We start from the raw sequence: 12,352 nt of genomic DNA on the forward strand, positions 1-12,352 counted from the left end.
GAACGATCACGTCCCTCGATCTGCTGGCTATGCCCCTAACTTATACATCCCAAAATGCCATTGGCCTTCTTGGCAACAAGGGCACACTGTTGACTCATATCCAGCTTCTCGTCCACTGTCACCCCTAGGTCCTTTTCCGCAGAACTGCTGCCTAGCCATTCGGTCCCTAGTCTGTAGCGGTGCACTGGATTCTTCCGTCCTAAGTGCAGGACCCTGCACTTATCCTTGTTGAACCTCATCAGATTTCTTTTGGCCCAATCCTCCAATTTGTCTAGGTCCCTCTGTATCCTATCCCTACCTGCCACTGTATCTACCACTCCTCCTAGTTTAGTATCATCTGCAAATTTGCTGAGAGTGCAATCCACACCATCCTCCAGATCATTTATGAAGATATTGAACAAAACCGGCCCCAGGACCGACCCGTGGGGCACTCCACTTGAAACCGGCTGCCAACTAGACATGGAGCCATTGATCACTACCCGTTGAGCCCGACAATCTAGCCAACTTTCTACCCACCTTACATTGCATTCATCCAGCCCATACTTCTTTAACTTGCTGACAAGAATATTGTGGGAGACCATGTCAAAAGCTTTGCTGAAGTCAAGAAACAATACATCCACTGCTTTCCCTTCATCCACAGAACCAGAAGGTGATTAGATTAGATTAGATTTCCCTTCATCCCATCATCATAGAAGGTGATTAGATTAGTCAGGCATGACCTTCCCTTGGTGAATCCATGCTGACTGTTCCTGATCACTTTCCTCTCGTGTAAGTGCTTCAGGATTGATTCCTTGAGGACCTGCTCCATGATTTTTCCAGGGACTGAGGTGAGGCTGACTAGCCTGTAGTTCCCAGGATCCTCCTTCTTCCCTTTTTTAAAGATGGGCACTACATTAGCCTTTTTCCAGTCGACCGGGACTTCCCCCGATCGCCACGAGTTTTCAAAGATAATGGCCAATGGCTCTGCAATCACATCCACCAACTCCTTTAGCACTCTCGGATGCAATGCATCCGGCCCCATGGACTTGTGCACGTCCAGCTTTTCTAAATACTCTCTAACCACTTCTTTCTCCACAGAGGGCTGGCCACCTACTCCCCATGCTGTGTTGCCCAGCGCAGCAGTCTGGGAGCTGACCTTGTTCGTGAAGACAGAGGCAAAAAAAGCATTGAGTACATTCGCTTTTTCCACATCCTCTGTCACTAAGTTGCCTCCCTCATTCAGTAAGGGGCCCACACTTTCCTTGGCTTTCTTCTTGTTGCCAACATACCTGAAGAAACCCTTCTTGTTACTCTTAACATCTCTTGCTAGCTGCAGCTCCAGGTGCCATTTGGCCCTCTTGACTTCATTCCTACATGCCCGAGCAATATTTTTATATTCTTTCCTGGTCATTTGTCCAATCTTCCACTTCTTGTAAGCTTCTTTTTTATGTTTAAGATCTGCAAGGATTTCACCGTTGAGCCAAGCTGGTCGCCTGCCCCATTTACTATTCTTTTGACACATCAGGATGACACATCGGGATGGTTTGTCCCTGTAACCTCAATAGGGATTCCTTGAAATACAGCCAGCTCTCCTGGACTCCTTTCCCCCTCATGTTATTCCCCCAGGTGATCCTACCCATCAGTTCCCTGAGGGAGTCGAAGTCTGCTTTCTTGAAGTCCAGGGTCCGTATTCTGTTGCTTACCTTTCTTTCCTGTGTCAGGATCCTGAACTCAACCGACTCATGGTCACTGCCTCCCAGATTCCCATCCACTTTTGCTTCCCCTACTAATTCTTCCCAGTTTGTAAGAAGCAGGTCAAGAAAAGCTCTCCCCCTAGTTGGCTCCTCCAGCACTTGCACCAGGAAATTGTCCCCTACATTTTCCAAAAACTTCGTGGATTGTCTGTGCACCGCTGTAGTGCTCTCCCAGCAGATATCAGGATGATTAAAGTCGCCCATGAGAACCAGGGCGTGCGATCTAGTAGCTTCTGCGAGTTGCCGGAAGAAAGCCTCATCCACCTCATCCCCCTGGTCCGGTGTTCTATAGCAGACTCCCACCACGACATCACCCTTGTTGCTCACACTTCTAAACCTAATCCAGAGACACTCAGGTTTTTCTGCAGTTTCATACCGGATCTCCGAGCAGTCATACTGCTCCCTTACATACAGGGCTACTCCCCCACCTTTTCTGCCCTGCCTGTCCTTCCTGAATAGTTTGTAACCATCCATGACAGTACTCCAGTCATGAGAGTTATCCCTCCAAGTCTCTGTTATTCTCTGTTGTTGTTTACCCCTGCAAGGGCCCATATCACAAAACAGACGCAGACATCAGTGATGTACTGGATTTGGACCGATGACATGGTGGTAGAAAGTTCCATATACCACTGGCACACCTTTGAGCCATCCAGCTCCACCACGTTTCTTGTTTTAAGATACTTTGCTAGAGCCAAACTATCATCAGGGAAATTGCCTCTTGTTATTGCTGAAACTATGCTTTAGGTGAAAAAAGTTTCAGTGTACATCCACTTTTATTTTTCAATGTATTAACAAAAAAGTTAATGTATCCATTTTAACACTTCAAGTTAGGGGAGCAGGGGAATACAAAATGAATATAAAAGTACCAAAAGTATTCTTTAGTCAGAATATTATTTCAGTTACACAAGCCTGTGCCTGATAACATACAGTACCATAAAAATTACACAAAAATGGGTTAGCATTGGCCAACACTGATTACAGCTATTTTAGATTGTCCTCTTACTTCCGTAAATCCAGTCATAATAGCTCCTTTGATTTGAAATGATGGGGGCATATGTTGGTTTTTTTAACCTATTTATCACAAATATAAAGTACTGTTCCACACTAAAGGACTACTCTCATAGTAAGCTCTCATAGTAAACTGAAATTTCCATGGATTTACACCAGTGTAACTAAGGACAGAATTTTCCCCTTTGTCTATAACAGCGTGGGCAAACTACGGCCCACGGTCCGGATTCAGCCCACCAGCTGTTTTAATCCGGCCCTTGAGCTCCTACTGGGGAGCGGGGTCTGGGGCTTGCCTCGCCCGACCAGGGAGCAGGGTCGGGGCCATTCCATGCAGCTCCTGGAAACAGCAGCATGGCCCCGCTCCGGCTCCTATGTGTAGAGGCAGCCAAGGGGCTCCACTCTGCACACTGCCCCCGCCCCAAGCGCAGCCCCCGCTGCTCCCATTGGCTGGGAACTGCGACCAAAGGGAGCTGCAGGGGAGGTGCCTGAGGATGGGGCAGCGTGCAGAGCCACCTGGCCGCAGCTCCGCTTAGGAACCGGAGAGGGGGACATGGCCGCTGCTTCCGGGAGCCACTTGAGGTAAGTGCCACCTGGAGCCTGCACCCCTGAGCCTCAGCCCATGCCCCAACCCCCTGCCCCAGCCCTGATCTCCCTCCTGCCCTCCAAACCCCTCAATCCCAGCCTGGAGCACCCTCCTGCACCCCAAAACCCTCATCCTCAGCCCCACCCCAGAGCCTGCACCCCCAGCCAGTGCCCACCCCCCACACCTGACTCCCCCGCCCCAGCCCGGAGCCCCCTCACACACTCTGAACTCCTCATTTCTGGTCCCACCGCAGAGCCCGCACCCCCAACCAGAGCCCTCACCCACTCCTGCACCCCAACCCCAATTTTGTGAGCATTCATGGCCCGCCATATAATTTCTATTCCCAGATGTGGCCCTCGGGCCAAAAAGTTTGCCCATCTATAATAATGGATGAAAACACATACCTAGCATGGCACACCTAATTCATTACTTGTTGATTTGTATTATTTGAGGAATGAGACGAGGAGGAAAAATGTCATATTCATATGGAAACAATGACTCAAACTTTAAATGTATTGGGTGAGATTCTGTTCCCATTAACAGTGGTGTAAATCTGCATTAACTCCATTGAAACCAATCAAGTTTCTTGACAGGGAACTTTTCTAACTAAAAGTAGAAGACTGGGTCTTATTTTTTTTAAAGTTGGAAAACATATTTCATAAAAGGTTATAAAACATGGTCTCAGGAAAACTATCTGTAGGGTGTCAGACATTGCAATTTATACAAAGTAAGGACTTTCTAAAGCCCTGATACAGGCAGGTACTTAAGCACATGAGTAGTCCCATGAAGTAAATGGGACTACTCCCATACTTAAAGGCATATGTTTAAGTGTCTTCCTATACTGGGGCATTAGAGATTTTGAAAAGGTTTATTTGCCTTATTAAATACCACTTTGTGTAAGGGTGGACTACATGCATTTTGATTTGATAGCTGACCCTGATGTTTGGAAACATGCTTCTAGGGTGAAGTGGCACACACAGAGATAGTAGAGAGATAGGGGGCCTCTGTGCATTTGCTACTGGCCCTCCATTGGTCCCCTGGGATGCATGTAAATTCGGGGGGGGGACCCACAGCCTCTTCCAAGGGTTGGGTAAAAACGCACCCTCCTCATGGAACAAACATGACCATAATTGCTGACTATCTTCACAAGGGGGTTTCTTGCAGGAGGGGATAATTGAATCATAAGAACATAAGAATGGCCATACTGAGTCAGACCAAAGGTCCATCTAGTCCAGTATCCTGTCTTCTGACAGTGGCCAATGCCAGTGCCCCAGAGGGAATGAACAGAACAGGTAATCATCAACTGATCTGTCCCATCACCCATTCCCAGCTTCTGGCAAACAGAGGCTAGGGACACAATCCCTGCCCATCCTGGCTAATAGCCATTGATGGACCTATTGTGCATGAATTTATCTAGTTCTTTTCTGAACCCTGTTATAGTCTTGGCCTTCACAACATCCTCTGGCAAGGAGTTCCACAGGTTGACTCTTAATACTCAAAATACTTCCTTTTGTTTGTTTTAAACCTGCTGCCTATTAATTTAATTTGGTGGCCCCTAGTTCTTGTGTTATGACAAGGAGTAAACACTTCCTTATTTACTTTCTCCACACCAGTCATGATTTTGTAGACCTCTATCATATCCCCCCTTAGTCATCTCTTTTCCAAGCTGAAAAGTCCCAGTCTTATTAATCTCTCCTCATACAGCAGCCGTTCCCATACCCCTAGTTTTGTTGCCCTTTTCTGAACCTTTTCCAAGGCCAATGTATCTTTTTTGAGATGAGGCAACCATATCTGCACGCAGTATTCAACCCGAAGGTTAAATCACATCTGCACGCAGTTATTCAACCCTAAGGTTAAATCACAACATTAGTTAACTCTGATTGCCAGAAAAAGATGGAATATGACACCTAATACTGGAGGACTAAGGACATGGTTGCAATATGTTCCATGCTTTTGTTTTAGTCTTGAACTATGACTTTCTTTAATGGCACACCGTTGAGATTAAAAAAAATTCCTCTGCTATGTAATTAGTAACACCTTTGATTATCAAAAATTAAAGAATTAAAGAAGGGGCATGTCACTCAGGTTGAAGAATGAAACTAAACCATTCACTTTCACAATGCATTTCCTTGTACTCTGTATACAATTTTGTAAAATGTGTGTGTTTCTTAATTAGTTATTTCTCTAACACCTCAAACTAGAAAACACTGATAACAACAACAGCATTACAGGGAAGGTGTAAGATGTGTTTTGTTTTGTTTAGTAAATAAATTATTTAGTAAATATATCATTAATAATACGTTAGTGAAATTAACACAGTAAGACAAATTCAACCCTGGTGTAAGCAGGTGCAACTCCTCAGATCTTCACAGGGGGCTGAATTTGGGTCAGTGTCTTGGTGCGTAAGGTGCTCTTTATGTAATGCTAACTATTTTGTGCTTTCATATGCGCCTTGGGGGTTTTCCCCCCTATGCTTATGCCTTTGGGCCAGAATCTTGACAATTACTTCAACGCAACCTAATGGTGAATAAGAGTGAACCCAATCGATCCAAACTATCCTATGGTTGCCCCTTTAATTCAGGCTCCTTGTTCTCTTTCCCTTCAATGGCATTTTTGGTCAACTTGGGTTATAAAATAAATGGAACATTAAGAAATTGTTTCTAACAATCTGATGGGCTATTATACCATGTGTGTGTTCATACAGACAGCAATTAAAACAGCATCACCTGTGAAAAGAAATCCAGTGACCTAGCTTTCTCCCTGCATATTTATCTCACAATGGCAATAATGACCTCGGTGCAGGGCATTTCCTGGAAATCGATGGGATTATAGATTCTTGAACATGTGCCCAGAGCTGTCAAAAGATACATTTTATACATTTGAAAAATTAAATAAAGTAAAATGAATGAGTGACTGGGGTCAGTGGGCTACTTTTAGGTCACCAGCTCCTCACAATCCATTGTTATTAACTATTTCATTCCCGAATATTTTGTAACTATGCAAAACACCCCATTTAGTGGATTGTAGAGGTCTCAATTCAACAGTCCATCTTTATTCTGCAAATCACATGCTTAATTTCAAGCATACACTTAAATCCCATTGACTTCAATGGGACATAAGCAAGTACTTAAGTTAGGCATGAGCTTAAGTGCATTGCTGAATAGGGATGGATTTACGCATGTGCTTGAATGCTTTGATGAACTGGGGCCAGAGAAAGGTGTGATCTACTGGCTTAAGAATGGGATTGAGTTTCATGAAATCCAGAGATCTTACCTTCTGATATTCTGTCTATGGCCTTGGGTAAGTCACACACAGCCAAATTGTCACAAGAGCTCTCTAATTTTCAGGTTTTAAGTGCCCAAACTGAGATGCCTTGTCCCTGATTTTCAGAGGTTTTGAGCATCTGCAGCTACCACGTGGACACTCAAAAACTGAGTCACAAAAAATGAGTGAGGACTTCTGGCAAACTTGGCCCTTCACTTTAATACAGGGGTTCTCAAACTGGGGGTTGGGATCCCTCAGGGGATCATAAGGTTATTACATGGGGGGTTGCGAGCTGTCAGCCTCCACCCCAAGCCCTGCTTTGCCTCCAGCATTTGTAATGGTGTTAAATACATTAAAAAGTGTTTTTAACGTACAATGGGGGATCGCACTCAGAGGCTTGCTGTGTGAAAGGGGTCACCAGTACAAAAGTCTGAGAACCCCTGCTTTAATGCTTCAGCAAAAATGGGAATTAACTGCTTACCCACCTACCTGCCTCTTGGGTCTAGGGGGCTGTAAAGAGTAATTCATGCTTGTACAGCGCTTGGAATATGAAAAGTGCTATATAAGTGCTAAATATTGTTATTTTAAGATTTAATGAGTTAAACTCCAAGAAATACTTGTAGTGAGGTAGCTATTGCTTAAACACAAAAAGATATACTCCCTCGTAAAAATCCAACTCACAAAGCTTTTCTGTATACAAAGGATGAATCCAGTATAACGTCAATATTAAGTGGCAATACAGTATTTATATTCTGTCTCATCCTTGTTTAATCTCAGTGGCTGTATAATGCCTCTCAGTAAAAACAAAACAAGGAAAGCAAATTGTAATTCTCACTGAGAACTAAAAATCCCCAAACAAAATCTGTCCATCTTCTAAAACTATTTCTGCCATCTTTCCAGTGCTTGGCTGCCTCTACGCATTATATATGTGAGAATGATGTATCTGCTCTCTGTAGTAAAACATTTGTCCAGTGGAACAAAAGCAATGTGTAATATGGCCTCATATTTAGCATTCCCATGGTTGCACAGTCAAAAATATAATCCACCACCAAAGGTGAACAGGACAGTAATTTGGATAAAAGGGATTCTGGAAATCTGAAAACTAGGCTCAGATTTTGTGCTTTAGTTAAATCCATGGTCCAAAATAACACTGTGTATAAAGTTCCCAGTCAGTAGAGCCATCAAATCTCCTCTTTTAGGGATTACATTGATAGCCCCATGGGTCAGGAAAAAATCTCTACAACACCATGTATAATGCTGCATGGTTTTTGTTTGTTTGTTTTGCTTTCCTATGAAATATCAGGAATTGGTCACTGAAGGATACTTGATCTGATGGACCAGTGGTTTGGACAAGTAAGGCAAATCCTGTGTTTTTATGTGCTGTATAATGGATAAAAACATTACACAAACACATGTACAGTACCCTGAACAGTAAGTAAATACTGTTCTAAAATGTAGATGTATGTATTTAAAGACAAGTATTCAGGTATTTTCAAGTGTTCTTGACTAAAACACTGAAGTTAAGCCATTCTGAATACCCTGCTTCTTTTAAAATAATTCTTACTATACTGGATCATACTTAGTGGTTTCTTCTAGTTCAGTGCTCTTGTCAAATATTCCCTTCATCGATGCTTTGCAGCTGAAGTCTTTGGCCAGCTTGGGCTCTGCCACCACGCCGTGCACCCACATTGCCGCCTGGTACAGTGCGTGAAGGAAACAAAGATCCTGGTAAAGCATCTTCTCCAAACAAGATGATTTTCACATCAGCTTCAATAGCTTTGGCTAAACTGGATGCATAACTGTCCAGAGACTTATGGACTTCAGCTTTTACATGGAGAACAGAATTCTTTGCAGCTTCTAAAGAAAAAAGAAATTAAGACAGAACACTTAACAATAACATACCATGGCTGTGCAAACATTTGCACAAGGCAAATATTTGAGGGCAAATATTTGTCTTCAGGACTGCAAATGTGTGATCATGTCTTCTACAAATGATTACTATTGCTACTAATAGTACTTTATGCTTCCACAGCATCTTTTGTCTAAGGATCTCAAAGCACACTATGAACACTAATCTTCACAATATCATCATGTCAGTTAGGGAAATTATCCCCAAATTACAGATGGGAAAACTAAGGACTGATGAAGCAAAGCATTTAAGCACATGCTTAACCTGATGTCAGATGGATTACCCACGTGTTTACATGGGACTACGTGCTAAATACTTTGCTGGATTGGGACCTACGCACAGAAAAGGTTATTGGCCTGATCCTGCCAAAGTGCAAAACTTCCACTTATTACATCTGGCACAGAATTAGGCCTTATGGGAATTACATGATCGTGGGAAAGAAATAAGTGACAGAGCCAGGAATAAAACTCTTGAGTCCCAGTTCTCAGCCGTTCTACTCTAACCATTAGTTTTGTACACAAGAGAATTCTCAATTTCGTTTAGACCAAAATTTCACATTTTGTTTACATAAAAAGGGGGACAACACAAGAAGTCACATAGCTCATGGTATGTTTTAAACTTGGTGAACACCAAACTTTGTATATATAGCAGAACTTCCCTGTTCTACACTTCACTGATCTGCACAAAAAACTGGTAGCCTCCCTCTACACCTCAGGAATCCATTTAGACAGCCTTGCAGAATTGCTATAAATGTCTGTGAGGCAACACACAAAAGCTACTTGGCTACCCTGTATATTTATGAGGCGAATAGTGGAAAAGTAATGATAATTGTTAAATAAAACGTCAAACCAATTCACTCTAGAGTGAGTGTGTGAATAGAATTTTGCTAAGATGATTTTCAGGAGATGCTTCAGAAAAGCTCTCATATTAATAAGACTCCATTATTTTTGGCTAAATATACTACCGTATGTGTGTACTGTAGAGTCTCAAATATTAATGCTAATAATAAAATCAAAGGTAATAACAAGTACATTGTGTGATGCATTGTAGCTGTTTTTATACTGTCCTCATTCACTTATGGTTTAGTAAATTCAATCACTTGCAATTGGCCTCCTAGTTATTAGCCCAAATTCAAGAGGATCTGCTCAAACTAAATCAACCCTGCAGTGTTCTAAAGCCAGTCCCAGCAACATGTTGCTAGTATTGAGAACCAACATGTGAGCCTAACTAGGAAAAAAAATGAAACTGATTTGTCTAGTTTCCCTGTCCCAGCTGAGACAAATGCAAGGAGCAAACAAACAGCATAAATGGAGATAAATACATTCTTTCCCTTTAAATTCTTTAAACGAACACAGGTAATGGACAGGAGAGACAAGATGGGACGGCAGAAAAACATCAAAGTGGGATGGCAGAAAAACATCAAAGTGGTGGAGTCATTGTGGGGAAGAGAGGGGAAAAAATCCAATGGGGAGTAGACAATGCAAATGGATAAAACCCCAGGAAAGGCTGTTGTCCCTGCATGAATGAGGCCCATGCAGGGAAGCCCCATTTCTGATCCTTGATCTAGACTGGAACTACCTAACAGAAGGAAGGCCTGTTATTAAGCTTGTCTATCCAGGTCAATGACTATCCCTGAATTCAAAATAGTGTACCCCCAGATCAAGGGCTACTCATATTTTGAACTGGAAACTGCTATTATCTGTTAACTCGAATGGCTTTGTCATAGCACTGCAGGTGTGTGTGTGTGGTGTGTGTGTGTGAATGCCTGGCCCCAGAGCATGCTAGTGCTTCACAGGGGAAGCGTGGGGTAAGGTCATCACTGGGGTAAGGTCATTCAAGGACCTTACACCAATGGAGGATGGGTTGTACCTCTGTTCCATTCCGCCACGCCTCCTCCCCATCTCTATTCTACCCCGACATCCTCTCCATCCCTTTATTCTGAGAACATAAGGGGTGGCAGAGCTGGCTGCCTTTACCAGCTTTCTGCAAACGATGAGTTCTCCAGCACAGGGGAAATTCTCCACCGACTATCTCCAGGCGGTTGAAGGCTTATGCAGCACAAAAGTGGCCTTAGCTCTGCAGAGAATCCAGGCCCATGTTTGACATGCTGTACTCCTTGTGTAGGCCTTTGGTTTTAATTAACAAAGATAACACAGGCTCTAGCAGAAATATGTTATGCACCACTTTGGCTTGCTGTGTTGGATCATATTAAAGAAGTTCTGTATTAAAATCACAAATGAGTTTGATTCCCCATAGTTTAAATTCCAGGCTATTACTAATTAAGAGGTCTCTTGGTTTTTGGTACTGTTTCTCTCCCTCTGTGCATGAAACTTGCAAGCTGCTAATTGTGTTAGTACATTCTAAGACAGAGTCTGTTCTCAAAGCAATTCTTTGTAACAACAACTACTCACACAGAGAGAGACTCAAAGCAATACTCTGTAACAACAGAAACAGCACCCAGAGACTCCCCGCCCTTTTATTGTATTCATCTCGCTTTGTTAACAATTGTGATTAAAATAGAGATAGAGGATGTATGTGGATGGATGCTTGGTGTGGATAATAACTGAATGAGCAGGGAGGTGTCAGCCTAAGAATCCAGTGTCCATCGGCTGAAAAAGGCGTCAAGTGGAAATAACCAGAGGGCAGACTGGAATAATAACCCCCGGAGGGCAGACTGGAATCTACCCAACAGCCTCAAGGATGGGAGAACCAAAGAACAAGATAACATCTGGCAGTACGGAGCCATCAGGAATGTGCCATCTGCTGATTGATTCAGCAACAGCATGGTGAAGCAATTCCCACAGACTGGCATAGGAAGAAATTCCTATAAAAATGGACTCTAGAAAGTGAGAACTTTGGGGTCTGATTCTGCAAACCAACTTCCAGGAGCATCAGATGAGCATCTGCCAAGGCCCTGCTCCCTCCTCATGTCCAGGCCACCTGGCCAGTGGATTGGCATGAGCAACTCTAAGGCTGGTAACTATGATAACAACCTTGCAGAACCTGTGTGTGTGTGTGTGGCATGAGCAACTCTAAGGCTGGTAACTATGATAACAACCTTGCAGAACCTGTGTGTGTGTGTGTGTGTGTGTGTGTGTGAAGAAATATGAAATTGAATGGAATGTTATAGCTATAACCAACTGCTTACTATGAGTCTTTTTGTATTCACAATAAATGTGGCATTTTGCCTTTTCCCCTTTAATAAGATCCTGCTGGATTTTATTTTAGTGGTATAACAGCTAGTACACCCCAAGCTTTCTAGTATTCCTGTAAGAATTTCATACAGTTCTGAAGAGCTCTCTATTGTCCCCTAGATTAGTTTGATATAGTGTGGTGCAAGAGCAGATACCGTTATATCAAACCACACATCTGTCAGGGATTTCACGTCATGCCTACCCGAAGAAGAGGAAAAGAAAGAGCAGATCTTAAAAGGAAGTGGATGGATGGCAGAAAGACAGTTGTAAAATGTACCCTGCAAGTGAGTCCAGCCTCACCACCCTGGTTCCAGAAAACGTGCACTTCCCCCCCTTCCACCCACCTACCAACTGGCAGCATCAGGATGGAAAACAGCAGGGAGAAGCAGCTCAGATGGCATGGGACAGCGTGTCCACAGGGGTCGATGAGGTAACTAATGGGAAGTCAGAGCAGGCAGCAGTGGCAAAAATGAGGGACCCAGCAGTAAAGGATGGGGTGAGCAGAAGTTGAGGCCTCTCAAGAAGATTGTGGAGGAATCAGCAGAAGGGAGGAATCAGAGCACCTATTAGAAGGGGAAGGATGAAGAGCCCAGGAGTGATACTTGTCCTCTGTGTTCTAAGGTTTAAGAAGGGGACAGCTATGCTTGGCAGCCATCATGGA

The 12,352-nt window shown here is 43.4% G+C and overlaps 1 protein-coding gene across 4 annotated transcripts in view; it reads right to left on the reverse strand.

Annotated features, from left to right (window-relative positions):
• Positions 1-3,541: 3,541 nt before the first annotated feature.
• Positions 3,542-12,352, reverse strand: part of GPR161 (G protein-coupled receptor 161) — a 37,187-nt gene continuing 28,376 nt past the window's right edge. For all 4 annotated transcript variants that reach the window (XM_084627306.1, XM_084627308.1, XM_084627307.1 and 1 more), the window contains exon 6: positions 3,542-8,445. In XM_084627306.1, the coding sequence (XP_084483432.1) occupies positions 8,198-8,445 (248 nt within the window). In that variant the 3' untranslated portion in view covers positions 3,542-8,197. The remainder of the gene's footprint in view (positions 8,446-12,352) is intronic.

This window comes from Lepidochelys olivacea, assembly GCF_965140295.1.
Source record: "Lepidochelys olivacea isolate rLepOli2 genome assembly, chromosome: 1".
NCBI lineage: Eukaryota > Metazoa > Chordata > Testudines > Cheloniidae > Lepidochelys > Lepidochelys olivacea.